Below are 19,867 nucleotides of genomic sequence, written 5' to 3' on the forward strand. Positions count from 1 at the left end.
TGTAGTTAGCGGAGCAGATGTCCTGTTTCTGACCCCTCTCAGAAAAGGCTGGCAGCTGACATGTCCCAGGAGGACACAAAAGTAGGGACCAGAATGGAACGGCTGCTGTGCCCAGTCCCTGCCACCCAGCTAGCGCCTCCACGTTTCGAAAAGCCCTGGTCTGTGGTTAACCCCTGGTTGTGCCACGTCTCACGCCCGCCGTGCGCAGGGGCCACCAGGAAGACGCTGCATCGTGGGTGCACGCAGGCTGCTGTCCAGGGACAGAAGCAGGAAGGCCTTCCCACCCCACGGAGCTTAGCTGCAGAACCGGAGCCCATCCAAAGGGTGCCATGAAGGCCAAGAGCACTTCAGGTTAAACTCACAAGGGCAAGAGAAACTGGACTACATCTGCTGGGCTGGAGAAAGGCCACACACCACACCAGAGACAGGTCTTTTGAAAGAAAAGGTGGTCAACACTGTGGGGAGAGGCTTCAGGAGGGAGTGCAGTGGGTGAAGGGGAGGGAGGGGCTGTGCAAGGAAAGGGGGAGTTCCATTCACAGGAGCTGGGAGAGAAAGAACAGAATGGAGGAAAGGAGAAAGAGGCGGAGGCAGACAGCCGTCCTGCAGAAGAGGCTGGACCTCAGAGCTCTGCCCTCTCCCCAGAGCAGGACACGTTCACCATGGCCACACCACTGGCCACCCCTCGGCGGCCACCTCTGCACCCAGCTGGGCCCCGGCACTAAGCACGCCCATCTCCGTGCCACCAGAAAGGAACTCCAGGAAGGTGCCCTCCAACAAGCCGGCAGAACTTCCAGGGAGAGGGGAGAGCCCACACTGGCTCGTCCCGCGACCGTGGCACCTCACAGCCCGCCAAGAACTGTATGTGTCTGCAGGAAGTGAGATGTCTCCACAGGAAGACAGACTGGCCACGCGCATACCGTGATTCTGAAAGAGATGACCCACATTTGACATATTGTTTCCTGCACTCCTTGAATTGTCACCGAGCAGGCTCGAGGCAAAGTGCAAGAAGAAACCTGCTCTGGAGCAGCATGGGCTCTGCGGGATGCTCAGGGGCTGCCCCAGCGACACCAAGCACCGAGAGTGCTGACGGCACACTTTCCACAGGCAGAGATCCGACAAGGAAAGCCACGAGCTAATGAGGGCAGCATGCAGCCAGTGACCAGCACATAGCATCCACTCTCCAAACACCTGCTTCCAAAACCAGGAGAGACACCTGCACAGGTGAGGGGCCCCAGAAGAGCTGCTTACTGTGCCTGCCACGGACGCATGAACACGCTCACCTGGGAGCACTGTGCCGCCCAGGCTCTGCTCTGCCTGGCCCTGCAGGCCCCCCGCTCACAGCCCAACCTCGCCGCCTGCACACGGTGGCCCATACCTGCATCACAGGTAGGCCATCGGCCCCCAGAATGCTCTAAAAGGCTGGGAGAGAGACAACACAGCCACTACCATGTCTGGCTGTTTGAAGTTAATTCTGGTAAAGTTAAATAAAACTTACAATTTAGACCGCAGGGATATTAGCCTCTTTTTAAGTCTCAAGAGCCACAGGTGGCTCGTGCCTGCCCTGGAGACAGATCCAGAACATTCCATCATCACAGACTACACCCGGGGATAGTGCCGACCACAGGCTCTAAGAAGGCACGTGTGCGCGTGCGTTCATGACTGGTTTTCTTTCTCCTTGACGTTTTAAAATGTGATGGGATCTAAGTTGATAAACATATCAGAAGTAACTAGAGTCCTACGATTCACTTCAAAAGGAAAAAAACACTCCAGGACTCTGACGAGAAGCTCAATTTAACAAAACGTGACAGGATGCAAGACAAAAGCCATGGCTCCCCACCACATACCTGAAACAGTCCAGCACCGACCCCACCACGTCGTCCGCCAGCTCCTGGGGAAGCCTTCCAGCCACCCGGCCAATTCTGGAAGAGAAAGGTGGTACGTACATCAGCACTGCCAGCCCACGGTGGGAGCTGCATGCTAGACCAGGAGCCATCCTGAGCAATGCCCCTCCCTCTAGCGAAGGGGACGCAGAGGCCGACCCAGAGCCAGCCAGCACCCACTGCCCTGTACCGAAGGCCCCCCCCGCCAGGGTGCTCCATGAGCTCTGTGGGCTCCTGAGGACGGATGCAAAGCCGGTGGGTGTGCGGCACCCGCTGAGGGTCACACACCCAGTCCCTTCGGACACATCCACCTGACAGAGACCCCACTTCCACACCAGATGCAAACTGCAGGCTCCCATCAGGCCACCTGATGTGGGACTGGCACCCCACAGGAGCCCCTGCCAGCCTGGGTCCTGGCCCAGGTGCTCCAGGAAGGCCCCTGGCTCTCAGCCCATAGCACCCCAACCAGACATGACTCTGGACTCACAGGTTGCCCTGTGCCCCCTGCATAGTCCAAGCCCCAGCACCTCCACCCCATTTTCCTTCTCTGCACAACAGAGGGTGCACTGACGTCATCAACCTCCACTCTGTGCTTTGTCCTCCTGTATCCCCACCCACACGGGAGACTCTGACTGTCCTGAGGCAGCCTGGCCCTGCAGGGCAGGTGCCTGTTCCGTAGGCCAGCCCCTCGGGCACAACAGAGAGTGATGGTCAGCACCTCTCTTAAGAGTAGGTGCTCTTAGTTCTGCCCATTCCAGACAGAACAGCAATAAAAGAAGAGGCCTCGAGTGAACATCAGTGATTATTTTACATTTAGGACACACGGCCCTGCCTGGTGTGGCTCAGCTGGTCAGAGCATCATCCGGAAACGCCAAGGGTGTGGGTCTGATGCCCAGTCAGGGCACATACAAGAATCAACGAAAAAATGCATCAGTGAGTAAAACAACAAACTGATGTTTCTTTCTCTCTCTTTCTCTTTCCCTCTCCCCCCTTCAAAAAAAAGTCCATAAAAACGAAGTAAGTTAGGACACGAGTTCTCAAGTATAAGTCAGACGGGTCTGCAGCTCTTGGATCCCACAGGCAGACTGAGTGAGTCAGCGCTCAGCACACCCGTGGGGACCTCCGACCCCGGGCCCACGCTCGGTGAGTCGGGAGCACCTACCCTTTGGCCGCAGACCACCGCACAACCGTGTCCTTGTCCTTCAGTCCGATCAGCAGCTGCTCTGCAGGAAGACAGGAAGGCAGGTCTGTGAGCTCTGGAGTCGCTGCCTCACCCCCAGCCTCTCCACTGCACTTCACTGAGAGCGCACCTCGAGGAGACGGTGTGGGGGAGCTTAACGCCCATCACGAGAAGAGTATTCCCGTCTCGGCTTCGACAGAAGGCCACCTGAAGCCCACAGCTGCCACTGCTCCTAGGCAGCAGATCCGCCCACCAGAGGAGCACAGGCAGAAAGCCCAGGGAGGCCAGAGTCCACAGCAACCTCAGCCGGGTGGGACAGACTCCCCAGAAAACAAAAGAGAAGCCACACATGGACAGGGTCCTGGGCACAGACCAGACTTTAGGAAAAGCCACACAAAGGGCCAAAGAAAGTTGGAGCAGTGACGCAGGCCTTACGGTCAAAGCCCCACGAGCCCAGTGGGTGGAAGGCTTGATGGAGGGCCCCAGGCTGCCTGGGAGGGACTGAGTAGAGGGACAGGGGCCTGGGCAGGTGAACAAGTGCCTTGTGCCAGGCGGCTTCAGGCCTGGTGGGTGGGGACAGCCAGTGTGGACAACCCTCTGGAAAAGCCTTCTGTGAAGGGGTGGAGGCAACAAGACACTGTCCTTCACCACAGGCGCCTGGACAGTGAGTGCCGGAGGGTGAGCCCACAGTTGGGAGCAGGAGATCCCAACCAGAAGTCAGTGGAGGCTCACAGAGACCGGCCCTGCGGGTGGGGCCTGGTCCGAGGGGCGGGGGTGGGGAGCAGGCTCTGCTGACCACTCTGCCCCTGTGCGTGGCAGGAGTCGCCAGCCACCTCGCGAGAGAAGGCGGGAGGAGGGCTCTGTGGGATGCATGTGGGCAGCAGGGACTCAGGGTGAGGCCTGGGGGAAGGACCCTGGGGAGCCTGAGGTGCACAGACAGCGAAGTGGAAACAGAGGGCCAACAGCCACAGGCATGGATGTTCTCACTGGGACAGGGCTGGACTGCAGGCTGGTGGACAGTGAGGAAGGTCAGGTGATGCCGGCACAGGTGGGAAGGTGGTGGTGCCACAAACGGAACAACGCCAGGGCCTCCTGGAGCAAGTGGGGCCAGCGCCTCATCTCTCACCCACCCAAACCGCCTCTCAGGGCTCTGGGCCACACACCTGTCACGAGCTCCACCTCCTCGGGAACGTCGTAGCCCTCCTCACTGTCAGGGGCCTCTGTGTGCACCTGGGGCTCCCTCTGACTCTGGGTGCAGACTTGGAGGTTAGCAGCCAAGGAGCGGCAGCCACGCTGGTACCTACAGGGATCACACGTGCCCTCAGACTCACTGTCACAGCTCAGAGTCCAGGCAACGATCTTGACTGATGTTGACCACAGAGTGTCAGCTGGAACCTCACCCTGTGGAGCCTCCATGTGTTTACAGAGACACGGTGGGGCGAAAACAGTCTTCACTGTCGCAGCCAGGACTGCCAGGACAAGACATCGACCTGACCCGACCTCAGCTACAGAACACCGACCAGAACCCCTCGCCCGCCGGCACACCTTCAGGGTGGCACTCAAGCGGCCCTCTGCTGCCCTCCACTGCCCCATCCTCCCCTGTCCCCACTCACAGCTGGCAGGGGCTCCCACAGGGTCTGCCCCACCTGGTGGAGGCACCGCCTCTGGCCAGCACACGCCTGGGCTGGATGAGTCAGCACAGCTCCTGACCCTCTTGCTGACTGGATTTCCTTACCTGTAAAACCATGCCCTACACAGGGGGCTGCGACAAGGATGGACCAGGGCTTTCCTTCTGGAAGGCAATAGGCATGCACAGAGCTGCACAGTGAATGCCTGAGATCACCTCCAGAACTCAGGACCTGACACCAGCCCCCTCTCTGACAGTGGCCCTAAGGACAGGCCTGGGAGAGAAACTCGGGGAGGAGTCCTGAGAACAACAGCCTACAGGGATGCAGGCCTCCCTTCTGGAGGGCAGCAGCTGGTCCACACTCCTGAAGTCCTAAGAAAGCCCCAACCAGAGGCCCAGCAAAGCCATACCCAGGTTCCTGGCCCACAAGAACAGTAGCATCAGAAATGCTCTGTTTTGCCCTGGCTGGCATGGCTCAGTAGACTGAGTGAGTGCCGACCTGTGAACCAAAGGGTCACTAGTTCAATTCCCAGTCAAGGTACATGCCTGGGTTGCAGGCCACGTCCCCAGCTCAGGGAGCAAGTGGTTAATGTATGTCTCTCACACCAATGTTTCTCTCCCTCTTTTTCTCTCTCTCTCCCCCTCTCTAAAAGTAAATAAATAAAACCTTTAAAATAAAATCACTAAGAAAATGCACTGCTTTAAACTGCTGAATCTTGGGGAATACTGTGGGCCACATGGCTGCGACGCTGTGATTTGTAGTAAGTACGCAGAGTGGGGGGGAAGTAAGATTACTGTTGTGAGTATGTGGGACAGTTTATTCTTGTTTTCTTACTTATTACTGTATTATTTTCCATAGGAACAACTGTAAACCTACTTTTGCCCCACCCGGGGTACTGGGTCTTGGCCCATTTTTGGATTATGTTGCCTTCTGTTATGTTAATGAGGTGATTCTGGAAAGTCCCAGAGAAAGACTGGCAGGTTGCCAGGAGAACCAACCGAGTATCTAGATGGTTGAGAGGGGCTGGAGGCTGACTCAACCCCCAGGGAGCAAGGGTATAATCAATCTCGTCTGGTAGGGAAGCCTCCACAAAACAGGCAAGGAGAGGGCTCAGACAGCTTCCAGGCCAGGAACTAAAGGGAGTGTTGGGAGGGCGACATCAGGGGAAGCCTGGAGGCTCCGCCCCTTCCCACATCTGCCGGGCATCCTTTCGCCAGCCTGTGCCTGAGTTCAGTCCTTCCACAGGGAGCTGGTGACTGGTGAGTTCTGAGAGCCACTCTAGGAGGGCTGCAGGGACCTCTGATCGGAAGTGCAGAGCCAACTGGACCTGTTGGCTCTGAAGAGGGTGGGGCAGTCCCACGGGACCGAGCCCTCAGCTTGAGGGATCTGACACTCTCCCCAGGTAGACGGTGTCAGAACTGAGTTAAACTGTTGCGCAGCCAGCTGGTGTCACAGAATCACGTGGTGTGGAGGGAGAGCACACAGCGGAGGTGGTGTCAGAATCAAAGCAGCAGCAGGTCACTAAGGAGGGGGAGCAGTGCCAGCCACCCCAGGACAGCTGTCCAGGCCCCAGAGCAGCCAGCACAGCACCTCCCGACTGACAGGCACGCACCGAACGGCTGTCACCGCCTGGCCTCCAACGAGCACATGCAGACCGCTGCCAGGAAGAGCTGTGTTCAGACACCACAGAGCAGGTGAACTACGAAGATGACCAACTTCAGGCTGCCGTCAGACTCACCTTTGACCATGCACAACTACTATTCCCGGCTAAGACAGAGCCAACGGCTCAGGAGCACAAAATGCCAACCAAGGCAGGGCTGCAATCCCTCAGAGCAGGGAGCCCCCAGGTGCACCCCACCTTCCTCTGCTTTCTTCTAAAATAAAGCCAACACCCTTGCTGTGGTGGCTCAGTGGATAGACACTGGCCTGTGAACCAAAGGGTCGCCAGTTCAATTCCCAGTAGGGCACATGCCGGGGTTGCAGGCCAGGTTGGGCCCCCAGTAGGGGACATGTGAGGGGCAACCACACATTAATGTTTCTCTCCCTCTCTTTCTCCCTCACTTCCCCTCTCTCCAGAAATAAGTAAATAAAATCTTTAAGAAGATAACATGCACTTGTAAGTGCACAGAACATTTCTAGAAGGGTCTCAAGAAACGAGTGGCAGTGCCGGGCGCCAGGGAGGCGAAGAAGGGAGTCGGAGTGAGACTCAGTGCAGCTCTCCGCGCGGCTTCGACTTCGCACTACGCATTACCAACGCAACACTGATCGTTCTCCCTGGTAGCTTGGGAGAAAACTAGAAACTCATTTTTTGGGAGAAAACTAGAAACTCATTTTTTAAAAAATACGACCACACCCAGCAGCAGTAAGGCTAAACCGAGAGAAGAGGCAGAGCAAAACCATTGACATCAGCATGAGGAGGCACCATGGAGTGGTCTGCAGTGTTCTGGCGTCCACTAGAAACACAGGGTCGAGCGCACAAGCACCGCCCTCACCTTGCAAGCACGGCCTCATTCCGAACAGTGAGTGTGACACCTCCGTGGGCTGGAGGAGGGGCTGCAATGCCTTTTCAGACTATAAGTTATTCCTTGGAGACTGACCACACCTGCCCTAATTGAAGACCACTCTTCATAGCGAGAGAGGTTACTGGGGGCACTTGTGTGAGCAGCGTGAAGGCAGGAAGAATGGCTGAGCACTTCTGATACAGCAGGTGACAGTTTTAAGAATGCTGTACCTGTGAATTCATCCATCTGTCCACTCATCCCATTAACAGCGCAACAGAAAACCAGGCAGAGCTCACCGAGAAGGGAACAGAAACGTCTGTAACTTACGAGAAGATGCTCAAGTTCACTGCATAAGAGCAAAGCACTGTCACTGTTGATGCTGGTGAAGGTCAAACGCTTGGGTGTGTGTGCAGTGGAGAGACTGAGAGAGACCCCTCAGCTCAGTCACTGTCATTAGACAGAAGCAGTAACGTAGTCGATACCTAATTAATTCTTCATGAATTTTTTGATAACTAGAAAAAAAATTAAAGAAAGCCAAGCAGTGTTGCCAAGTGGATGGAAACATCCATGACTACTGCGATGGCTAATACATGGGAACAGAGGAGAAAAGGAGGGTGCTGAGGAGCACCGCTGGTACTCTGCACAAAACCTCGCTGGAGCCTCAGGCAACGCTACGATGTGCGAATGCAGGGCTGGCCCCAGCACCCTCAGCACTCGAGAGGCTCCGTGACGCTGGGGAGCCACCAGGACGTGCACCTGGCAAGAGGGGAAAGGGGACGAGGCAGCCCCCCAGGGTGAGGAGCACACTACGGGCAGAAGGGCTGTGCTCCGGGAGGAAAGCTCCGAGGAAACCCCACCCTGCGAGGCAGCGGGAGACCAGACTGGAGGGAGCGGCACCAGGGAGCTACTGCCCCGCCAGACTGGCTTTGCCCCTCCAGGAAGACAACCAAGAGAAAAATAGTGAGACAACAGACATAAACCCAACCATATTAATAATTACAGTGCATGGCCCTGGCTGGTGTGGTTCAGTGGATTGAGCGTGGGCCTGACAACCACACTCAAGGGTGGCTGGGTTGATTTGATTCCCAAAGGGTTGCAGGTTTGATTCCTAGTCGGGGCACATGCCTGGGTTGTGGGCCAGGTTCCCAGTGAGGGGCGCGTGAAAGGCAACCACTCATCGATGTTTCTTCTCTCCCTCTCTTTTTCCTTCCTTTTCCCTCTCTCTAAAAATAAATAAATAAATAAAATCTAAAAATATATTAAAAATAAAAAATAATTAAAGTGCATGAAGCCCTGGCTGGTGTAGCTCGGTGGATTGAGCGTGGGCCTGAGAACCAGACGATCGAGGTTCGATTCCCAGTCAGGGCACATGCCTGGGTTGCAGACCAGTTCCTGGCAGGGGCCAGTTCCCAGCAGGGGACGCATGAGAAGCAACCATACATTGATGTTTCTCTTCCTCTCTCCTTCCCTTCCCCTCTAAAGATAATTAAATAAAATATTTTTAAATAAATAAAGTACATGAAAATATAGGCAAAACAAAATAAAGCGATGCTAAGTGATTTTTATTCCCACATAAATGTTCGGTATTTGTACTGGTTAATTTTATGTGTCAACTTGACTGAGTCCCAGAGTCCCAGACATCCCAGAGTCTGGTGCAGCGTCATCCTGGCTGGGTGTGTGAGGATGGTTTGGAAGGAAATAGACTGAGTGAAGCGGACTGCCCTCCACCGTGTGGGTGGGCCTCACCCGATCCGCTGAAGGCCGGGAAGAGCTCACACAGGCTGACCCTCCCCGAGTCAGAGGGAGTTCCACCTGCCCTCAGCGTCGAGCTGAAATGCTGGCTCCTCCTGGTGTCGGCCCGCCAGCCTCCAGACCGAGGCCACACCATCAGCCATCAGCCATCAGCCTCCAGCCTCCAGCCTCCAGCTCCGGGGGACTTGCCGGCCTCCACAGTCCCAGGAGCCTGTTCTTCACAAGTCCCTTCACACACACTGCATTGGCTCTTCTTCTCTGGAGAACCCTGATTCGCTACTGAGCATCCATTTTCTAGGACATTTTAGACACTAACCACTAACACTGTCTCAGAAACAGCTTCTTAGAGAAAAGCTACATGCAGAACTCCCCAACGGCATTTCAGCCAAACATCACTAGGACACAGGCCACGTCTCAGGAACCTACTATATATAATTAGAGCCAAAGACTGAGCTGAACTTGTCAAATGATTCCTCCCAAACCACACAGAAAACACTTGGAATAAAACTGAAGACTGTTAAAAACACGTTACTCCAAGCAAAGTAGAAAAGCCTATTCCAAGGGGAGTAACTAACTCAAAAGCAATCGGTTAAGCCCAGCAAGCCACCCCTAACCGTTTCCAGGGAACCTTGGGATGCGGACATGTCATGGATCACAGCAGAGCTTCCCAGGCCAGCCTCAGCTACCCTGCCTCCGCGTGTCCCAGAAAACGCAAAAGCAAGCTTTTCTCAGCGTCACTGCAGCATCAGTTACACTGACCAAAAGACGTAGGGCCAGGAAAAAAGAGGGGGGGGGTGTGCGGGCCAGTTCCCAGCAGGGGACCCATGAGAGGCAACCAGACATTGATGGTTCCCTCCCTCTCTCCTTCCCTTCCCCTCTAAAGATCAATAAATAAAATTTATTTTTAAAAAGTTCGAGAAAAAATGAAAGAAGACCTCCATCAGTCCATCTACTTCAGCACACCCACCAAAAACAGGAAGCAGGGTGGCCACGACGTCAGCCTCACCAACAGACGCACAGGTGGCACGCAGTCACGCCTCGGTCTACCCACCTCCACTTGGCCACCCTGGGTTTCAAGAAGGTCAGGCCCAGCCGCTGCACGAGCTTCACCCCAAGTTTCCGGAGCAGGGTGTGGCTGCTGTCAGGGAGCCCGCAGCGGTCCAGGCTCCCGAGCACGGTGGCAGCTGCGAACGACAGCACGTGCACGCGGTTCAGTGCAAGGGTGTTACGCCCCCACCCCCAAAGTGCAGCACACGTGTCCAGTGCCTATGACATTAAAACCACGGACAACCCCACTGGCCCCCGAAAGCAGCGATGTCTCAACTCACACCGAACCCCCCCAGCCACTTCGTGAAGACCCTCTGTCCCAGGCCCTCCACACCAAGCAAGTGCTCCCTGCTCAACTCTGCCCCAGGAGCAGCAGCCGAGGCTGGGAGGCAGAGCAGCCCCAGCGGGAGGGAGAGGCGAGTTCCCGAAAAGAGAACAGCCTGTGCTACAGACACACGGGCTCTGGGGTCTTCACACTGTCTGCTGCTTCTGTGCAAGGGAGCCCGGCTCGGGCACGGCAGGTAATAGGGGCGAGCAGCAGGGCTGAGGCTGCCTGCCAGGAGCCTCCCCAGGCAGGGAAACGCTGCTGCGCCGTTCGAGGAGACAAGGTGGGCGTCAGGGGGAGCGGAGGCCAGGACAGCCGAGTGGGAAGGCATTCCACGTGAGAGACAACAAGGACAGCAGGGCTTCCAAACAAGGGGAAACAGCACCTGGGCGACGCCCTGAAAGGCCCAGTGCACAGTGACCGAACGCACTCGAAGCACACTCGCACTCTGTGCACGAGCCCACCAAGGACACATGTGAAGATACTGGACGATTACTGCTCGTTTTCTCGGGTGTGCGGGTGTCAAGGATGTCTCTAAAAAGAGTCCCCATCTGTGAGAGGCGCACAGACACAGAGAAGTGCAGGTGTCAGGTGGGTGAGGAGAAGCCCATGAACTAAAATCCGAAGCCTGGGACAGAAACCTGGGGGCTCTCTGCACCATCGTTCTCGCTGCCTTTAAACGTGCTACAAGCACGTTTTCCCTAATGAATACAGACCCTACTGTGCCATGACCAGTGCGGCTCAGTGGGCTGGGAGTCACTCCGCAAAGCAAAGGGTCCCCAGTTCGATTCCCAGTCAGGGCACATGCCTGGGTGGTGAGTTCCACCATTAATCGGGGTGTGTACAAGAGGCAGCCGATCAATGTTTTTCTCCCTCTCTTTCGCCCTCCCTTCCCCTCTCTCTAAAAGTAAGTAAAGAAAATCTCTAACAAAGTAACTTTAAAAATACAAAACAGACTCCACTGTTCAAATCTGATTCACGTATCTTCCGAAACACAGAAACGCCTCTGGGTCCAGGGGCGAACCTCTCTGCACCAAGAATCACTGTTCTGGTTTCTGCAAAGTGAGGTTCAATCTAAGAGAACGGCTGGAGGCAGAAGGCCTGGCAGCCACAGCCCTGACTGGGACCCCAGGAAGTGGGCCGGGACTCCAGACTGCACCTGCGTCACCAAGTTCCCAAAACCCAGACCTCCCACACAGAGCCCGAAAAGTCACAAAGTATTAAAACCCACGCACACAGAAAGCAAAAGCTGCAGAGCTGTGACTGTGCCCGAGCAGAGCAGGTGACACACCGCTGCACCGGGGGCAACACTGCAGAGACGCACTGAGACGCACTCGAACTCGCACCACAAACACTCCCCCCCCAACAGACGGGGCTTACCATAGGGCAAACAGTCTTCACGTTTTCCATGTTTAAATATTTGTGCCTTAAAAGAAAAAAAAAGTTCCATTAAAATGTTGCAGATTCATTTATGTATTTAAAACAAATTACCAAAATAATTCTTTGCACCTTCCAGAATCCTTCTTCTGAACACTCACCACTGAACAAGAGAACAGTTTCTGTACATGAAATAGGAAGGAATTACAGAGGCTGGAGAAGCAGCCATCGAAAAGGGCATCATAACTAGGGGTGCGGTCCCTGATGGGGGACCCTGATGGGGGGCTTCCTCGAGGACATGTGCCCACACTGAAGTTGAGGGCACTAGCCTCTCGGAAGTTTCCTTCAATCACCTGTGCGTGAAGGAAGCTGTCCAAGGATACAAGCTGCAGGTCAGAGTGTCTCAGGCGAAGGTGGGACCCAAAGGCTTGTTCCTGGAGCCTGAGGCTTTGTCCACACTCAGCGGACAAAGGAGAACAGCCCTCCTGCTGCTAGAACACCTCGGCCTCCCCTTGAGCTGCAGACAGGTCCCACCTAGCAGTGCTGGTCACCTGGGGCCAGGGACAGACGTCCACAGGGGTCCTAGCATGACATCTCCAGCTCAGCTAGAACCAGGGCCACCTCCAAACTCAGACCTTGCAACCCCCTAAATTCTCAACCTGAAATTTCACTCCCCACTTGAGCATGGAAGACAAACGGGACGACTCACACAAGCATCCAAGCCCTTGAGACACGGAACCCTGAAGCTGAGACTCCTGAGACACAGCCAATCAAGTTCTTTCCCTTCAAAAAGTCTTAAACTAACAAGGTGGGAACTCCTCCTGCTCCGTGCCACCCGAACACTCGTGGCCCTTCTGTGCAGGACTCCCCGTCCCGACGGTCAGTGAGCAGCTCACCTGAGGGGAACAGGACTTCCCTAATGCCCTGGTCAACAGCATCTCTGTGGAGACTCCCCGCCCGACCAGCCCTGGGCCCACAGGGCTCAGGCCTCAGGCCAGTGCTGTCGCCACACACAAAGCACTGCAGCGTCTCTCAGAAACGCTCCCCCAGCTCCACGGCCTGGCCCCCCACACACACACACACACACGCGTGCGCAGCCTCATCTCGTCAGCTCCCTTCCCGGGCCTGGACCACTTTGCAGAAAATCTGGCAGAGTCCTGGCAGACGTCACCGCCCCCCCTTCCCGCTGCTACATCCGCACCACCAACTCTACCTCAAAACCCGGCACCACCAAGATGGACCACTGCATGCTGCGGTTCTCAGCGACCCATACACCACAAACACAGAAGGACCCACCCCCACCGTGTGCTGGGTGCCAATCAAAGGCAGGACAGGAAGGACCCCGGGTGCCCACGGGCCAAACCCGCAACACCCACTTCGTGACTTGGTGAACCCTTTGGGTCATGGCAAGGGGGAGTCACCTGGGTCCCCAAGCGTCTCTTCCCAGCAGATCTTTAAAGATCTTTATTTTTTTTTAGATTTTATTTATTTATCTTTTAGAGGGGAAGGAGATGGAGAGAAACATCAATGTATGGTTGCCTTTCATGGGTCCCCTGCTGGGAGTTGGCCTGCAGGGAACAGACCTGCAACCCAGGCATGTGCCCTGGCTGGGAATCGAACCGCAATCCTCTGGTTCGCAGGCCTGTGCTCAATCCACTGAGCTACGCCAGCCAGGGCTAAAGATCTTTAAAGAGTTAGAGAGCCGACTCAGCTGGATGAGCCTGGCCAGGAGGGAAACCACCCAGGGGAAAGGCCCAGGGCCCTACAGGAACGTCTGGACTGCACGAGTCACGGTCCCTATGTGAGACAGATGTGCAGGACCCTGGCTGGTGGGAGTGTCAGGGCAGAATCAGCACACAGCTCCTCACGAGGACTCTGGACTGCAGAGCCACAGATGAAGGCCCACGACGGGCAACGCTGTTCACTGTTGACTCTGGAGGCTGCGAACCCACGACTCTTGATCAACTTGGGGCAAAGGCATCCTGTACCTCGCAGTAGAAAACCCTCCGCACACACGGACTCCCAACCTCGGGTTGAGAACCACAGCTGACACTTGAACTGATGCTCAAAATCAACATGTAAGTGGACCCACACAGTTCAAACTCACATGGTTCAAGGACCAAGTGGCATCACAAAGACAAAGCCTAAGCCTTGAAAAAGGGTCCAGAACAGCACAGAGTCCAGGTGCAGGTGCAGCTGGCCCAGGGTACAGGGAGAGCAAAGCAGCAGGTGGGATTGGGAGACCCCCTCGGAGAAGGGAGAGGCAGAGGAAAAGGAGGTCTGGTCAGGCCAAGAAACTGACGCTGGGAACGGGCAGAAGGGCATTACGAGCCAAGTGGGCACATGGGGCTGGTGAACAGACCGGGGGGAGGGCGGTGAAGTGCTGACAAGAAGAGGGGAGGTCCTCGACCCCTATCTACTGAATCTGCTGAGCGCTGAGCGGACACCGGGGAAACCCTGGGCCACTCGGCCTTACAGCCACCTCCTGGAACCAGGCAGGGAGCTGCCTTCTCTGAACCTCCGTCCCCCGCATGCACAATGGGCCAATGACAGCACCTGGCCCTCTGAGCCACTTTAAGAACAAAATGCAANGGGGGGGGGGGGGGGTCCCCGAGGGCGGTGAAGTGCTGACAAGAGGGGAGGTCCTCGACCCCTATCTACTGAATCTGCTGAGCGCTGAGCGGACACCAGGGAAACCCTGGGCCACTCAGCCTTACAGCCACCTCCTGGAACCAGGCAGGGAGCTGCCTTCTCTGAACCTCCGTCCCCCGCATGCACAATGGGCCAATGACAGCACCTGGCCCTCTGAGCCACTTTAAGAACAAAATGCAAATGAATGTCAGTCAAATGCATCCACCAAAGAGATCAGAAATGTTTTCCACCAAGTAAATATGGATTCCTGTTGCTTGTCCAAGAAACTATTTTAAGCATGCCTCCCTAGGTGTAATTTATGTGAAATACAACAATCACAGTTAATTTACCCCATATAAATTCAAACGTGTGCGGTCTTTAGAGACACGTCGGACAAACGCTCACTGAACAAAAACACTGGGTCCCTTCCTGCCAGAAAGCACCAAAACACTGCCTAAAACTCCAGGGGTGGGCAGTCTACATAATGTATAACAGAGCCCGTGTAACACGCAGAGACACCCGGCCATGCCGGGGGAGGGGCTGAAACAGGCGTCAGCGCAGGACAGCTCTCACAGGAGGACACACGGGCAGGCGGAGAGGAGGCAGGACTCAAACGAGACCAAAACACGGATCCACAGGTCTCGGGGGAGCAGGCAGGAGCTGTCAGGCAGGCGCCCCAGGTCTGTGTGGAAAAGGCATCAATTCGGGGTGACTGTGGCCCTGGCCCAGCCCAGGCCAGCCCAGCTGACACTGGTGCCCCGAATTCACGACAAACGGAGCCTCCTCCTACCCTCATGTGTGCGGTCTGGGCAAGTCACAGGGCCACCCTCTGTGACTCGTCAGGGACGAGTCTCTGACAATCCGCCACCCAAAGCCAGGGTCAGTGGGGTTCTGCTCGCCAACCCCAGGCACAGACTTCCAGCTGCTGTACCAACAGAGCCAGGGAACGACACTGTGACTTCAGGGCCCAGGCCACCTGCTCCACAGACACTGCCCCTGGGACACCCCCTGGGAGCCCAGCCCTGCCGATGGTCCCCTGTGCCTTCCTTGGCCCAGGCCCCTGGCATCGGGGGCAGAGACAAACTGCCCCTGGTCCCTTCCCTGTGGACCCTCAGAATCCACACAAACAATGGGTCTGTTTTAAGCCACAAGCTTGGGGTGGGTTGCTATGCGACAGATAATGAACTCCCTACTTAGAAACCATGGAGGAACTAAAATTTCAGGTTGTAGGCAAGGGGGTGACTACCTAATCCCAGGTACAGTGACATGTATCTAGTGCCTAACTGGGTAGAGTGACAGTGGCAGTAGAGCGGAGGGTCCGCAGAAGGAGCTGAAACCAACAACCAGGCTTGTGCAGGTGAGAGGACCAGACGGCCTGGAGGAAGGTGTGCGCGCAGCTACCTGCTGCTGCTGCGCCCGCTGGGCACACTCACTAAACAAGGGCCTTAGTGCTCTGAAATGCAAAAACGCTCCCACCGGGAGCGATCTTTATCTGCCAAATTCCCGACAGGAATAGACCAGAGGGCAGAAGGGGTAAAAAAGGAGGAGCAAAAATACATTAGAAGGAGGGCTTTGGTTTTGTTTGTGGGTGTTTCTCACCTAAAAACAGAGCCACTGTCACTGCCCTTCACACCGGAGTGCAGGGAGGGCAGGAAGTCTGAGCACTGGGAGGCAGCCCTGACCAGACAGAGGCCCGCCGGCCGGACAGCCTGGAGCACGCCCCACAGCACGGGAGCAGGAGACACAAGCCAAGCTGGGAAGGAGGCGTGCCCACCGTGCAGCTGAGAGATGCCGGCCCTGCACTGTTTAGAAACCAGCACAGCACAAGGAGCAGCAACACGAGTTCCTCAGTGGCCATTCTAAACACAACGCCCCCCCCCCCACCCGACTTCATTCCTACCCTCCCGAGTTGTCTTTCTCAACCCGCAAACGTGCTTCCCCTCCCCAGGCATCCTTGCCCGGCCATGAACCACGCTGTCAGGGACCCAGGAGCAGGTCCACCCAGCTACCAAGCAGAAGAGGCTAGTCCGAGGGTCCCTGGAGCACCACCAAACCAAGGCCAAAAAAAGCAGCTCCATCCCAGGCCTGGGGAAAAAAGACCCCCACAGCACAGGAGCCGACAGCACTCGTGAGTTCTCCTGCAAGGTGGGCCCCTTGCTGCCCTGTCCTTGGTCCCTCGGGAAGACAGACATCTGGACCCGCTGACAGGACAGAGCTCGGGCAGAGCAGGCTGCCCTGTTCTGTGCTCCTGAGTCTCGTCCTGAGGTTGAGCAGCGGTGCTGTGCCCAGTCTGGACACACAAAGAGGAGGACACAGGCAGGAAGGACCTGAGCACCAAAGCAACCCACTCCAGGCCAGACACCACCTCGAGCCAGGCCCTCAGCCCTCACCTGTGGAAAGAGCCCACGCAGGGTCCCACCTTCTGCAGAGGGCAGCAGGCTGAACAGGGCCTAACGTCCTTGAAGCACATTACACAGGAGCACCCAACATTCCCCCAGAAGGTCCCTCTGGGCCACGCCAGGGGAGAGCTCTCTCACTGCTGAGGTACCTGGGCTCTGCTGGCTGGAATGTGAACAGGAAGGGGATCGAGGGCCCTGCCACCTGCCCAGGACTGACGCCAGGTAGATGCACGGCCACACGGAACCCACCTGTCCTGAAGGCAGTGCCCAGGCTGGACTCCAGGGCCAGGCCCCAGACAGGAGCCCCAGAGACGCTCCAGAGGGGGCAAGCCAGCCAGAGCCAGCCCCTCCAGCCCTTTCTCTTCTCCCCGGAATAAGCCTGGTGTGGTTTCTCAGCACTGCGTACATCAAGCAGGAGAAAGGAACTTCAAACTGCGGAAAGTTAACTGAAAACATGTTTTCTTTTTCAAGGTTTTATTTTTAGAGAGGGAAAGGGAGAAAGACAGGTAGAGAAACATCGATGTGTGAGAGAAACATTGATGGGTTGCCTCTCAGCCCACAATCCAGGCATGTGCCCTGACCAGGAATCGAACTAGGAACCCTTTGGTTCCTGTGGCACTGAATCCACTGAGCCACACCAGCCAGGGCTAAAAACACGTTTTCAATAGCTGGGGTAAATGGCTGATTAGAATCAGCAAGGACCCAGCATGAAGAAAACACAATTTTTGATAAAATAAATTTGTGTTGTTATTTTTAAAATATACTTTATTGATTATGCTATTACAGTTGTCCTAATTTTTTCCCTTTTGCCCCCTCCACCCAATGCCCCCCTTCCCACCAGCATTCCCCCCACCTTAGGTTCATGTCCATGGGTCATGCACGTAGGTTCTCTGGCTTCCCCATTTCCCACACTATTCTTAATCTCCCCATCTATTTTGCACCTACCATTTATGCTTCTTATTCCCTGTATCTCTTCCCCCATTTTCCTCCACTCCACCACTGATAACCCTCCAAATGATCTCCGTACCCATGATTCTGTTCCTATCCTAGTGGTTTGCTTACTTTGTGTTTAAAATTTGGTTGTTGACACTTGTGAATTTGTTGCCATTTTAAAGTTCAAAGGTTTGATCTTTTTCTTAAATAAGTCCCTTTAATGTTTCACATAATAAGGGCTTGGTGACAATGAACTCCTTAAGCTTGACCTTGTCTGGAAAGTACTTTATCTGCCCTTCCATTCTAAATGAAGCTTTGCTGGATAGTGTCATCTTGGATGTAGGCCCTTGCCTTCCATGACTTGGAATACTTCTTCCCAGCCCCTTCTTGCCCGTAAGGTCTCCTTTGAGAAATCAGCTGCTAGTCTTATGGGAACTCCTTTGTAGGTAACTCTGCTTTTAAGATTCTGTCTTTATCTTTAACCCCTGGCATTTTATTATGACATATCTTGGTGTGGTCCTCTTTGGGTCCAACTTGTTTGGGACTCTCTACTTCCTGGACTTGTATGCCTATTTCCTTCACCAGATTAGGGAGGTTTTCTTCCATTATTTTTTTAATGAGTTTTAATTTCTTCCTCTTCTTCTGGCACCCCTATGACTTGGACGTCGGTACATTCGGAGATGTCTCAGAGGGTTCTTATACTACCCTCATTTTTCAAAATCTTCTTCTTCTTGCTGTTCTGCTTGAATGATTATTTCTTCCTTATGTTTCAAAGCATTGATTTGAATCCCGGCTTCCTACCCTCCACCGATGGTTCCCTGTAGATGTTTCTTTATTTCGCTGTGTGTGACCTTCATTTCTTGCTCTACATTGTTTCCACACTCAGTGAGTTCTTTGAGCATCCTGATCACCGGTGTTTTGAACTCTGCATCTGATAGGTTGTCTGTCTCCATTTCATTTAGCTCTTTTTCTGGAGTTCTGCTCTGTTCTTTCATTTAGGCCATGTTTGACTCCTCAGTCTGGAGCCTCCCTGTGTATTTCTATGTACTAGGTGGAGCTGCTTCGACTCCCTTAGTAGTGTGGGCTGTGGTAGAAAAGGCACCTGTAAATTCTGTGGGTTGGAGCCTTAGGTTATCGCCAAGGCAGGGCAACCCACTTCACCACTTCCTGGCTTCCAGGGGTCTGCCCAGAACTGGCCCTGTTCGCAGTCACGCCACTTTCTCCCTGTGTGCCCTGGTGGTGAATCCCAGAGTGGGTGGGTTGGTGTACGTTTTAAGTCCGTGCGGGACCTTTAAGGGGAGCCTCCTGAAAACCCAGCAGCTTCTTCGGCCGCCCCGATCCCCACTGGTTTCTGCAGCCAGAGTTGGGGAGACTTATCTCCCCAACACTGGAGCCCTGGGCTGTGCAGTCTGGCCTGGGATCACTCGCTCCCAAGGTGTCCCTCCCAATTTTTATCCAACACACATGAATGTGGGGTCATTCTTTCCACCGCTGACAGTTCTGAGTGTTATTTGTTCTGAGATCCAGTTGTAATTCTTTCTATGGAGGCGAAACGTGTCTACCTATGCCTCCATCTCGACCAGAAGTCAATTTGTGTCAGATAAATTATAAAGAATTTTAAGGATACAAATGTGTAAACAAAATTAACTTCATAAAGAAATGGTTAAATAAACAAGATAACCACATCTAGCTTTTTCCTAACCTTCGAAGGAAAGGTAACTGCCAACCGAAGCTCTCGCACCGGAGAGCAGGCGATACGCCACCCAGCCGGAGTGTCTGTCCTGCCTGAGACGAGCCCAGACAAGACTGATGCCTGTGGCTTCCCGTCTTCATTTCCAGGCACAACTTTTACGTCATTTATCTATCTGTTCATAACGATGTGCTCTACTGTCTTATTCACCTGGCTCTTCCACATTTTTTTATGGATTGATTTGAGGGAGAGAGAAAGAGGAAGAGACAGAGAGAAACGCCTACCTGTTGTTCCACTCGTTCATGCACTCATTGGTTGCTTCTTCATTGTGCCCTGAACAGGGACTGAACCCACCACCTTGGTGTATCCAGACAACAGCCCAACCCACTGAGCACCCAGCCAGGACTCAAATGTCCTGAATAGCCCACATGGTAACCACAACACAGCAGTGAGAGGCACTGAGACATTCTTGTTTTGAATGACCATCCCCAATTCCTAGGCTTCTCTGTGGGCAGGGAAGGGCA

General features: G+C 54.8%; 1 protein-coding gene across 2 annotated transcripts in view; it reads right to left on the reverse strand.

The window, feature by feature from the left end:
- TBCD (tubulin folding cofactor D) overlaps window positions 1-19,867 on the reverse strand; it is a 120,738-nt gene that overhangs the window by 79,718 nt on the left and 21,153 nt on the right. For both annotated transcript variants that reach the window (XM_037063601.1, XM_037063591.1), the window contains exons 8-12: window positions 11,694-11,739; window positions 9,993-10,125; window positions 4,224-4,360; window positions 3,043-3,103; window positions 1,845-1,919 (exon numbers count right to left, since the gene is read on the reverse strand). In XM_037063601.1, coding sequence (XP_036919496.1) covers window positions 1,845-1,919; window positions 3,043-3,103; window positions 4,224-4,360; window positions 9,993-10,125; window positions 11,694-11,739 — 452 coding nt within the window. The remainder of the gene's footprint in view (window positions 1-1,844; window positions 1,920-3,042; window positions 3,104-4,223; window positions 4,361-9,992; window positions 10,126-11,693; window positions 11,740-19,867) is intronic.

This window comes from Sturnira hondurensis, unplaced genomic scaffold (genome assembly GCF_014824575.4).
Source record: "Sturnira hondurensis isolate 20B ecotype Veracruz unplaced genomic scaffold, ASM1482457v3 Scaffold0001221, whole genome shotgun sequence".
Taxonomy (NCBI): Eukaryota; Metazoa; Chordata; class Mammalia; order Chiroptera; family Phyllostomidae; genus Sturnira; species Sturnira hondurensis.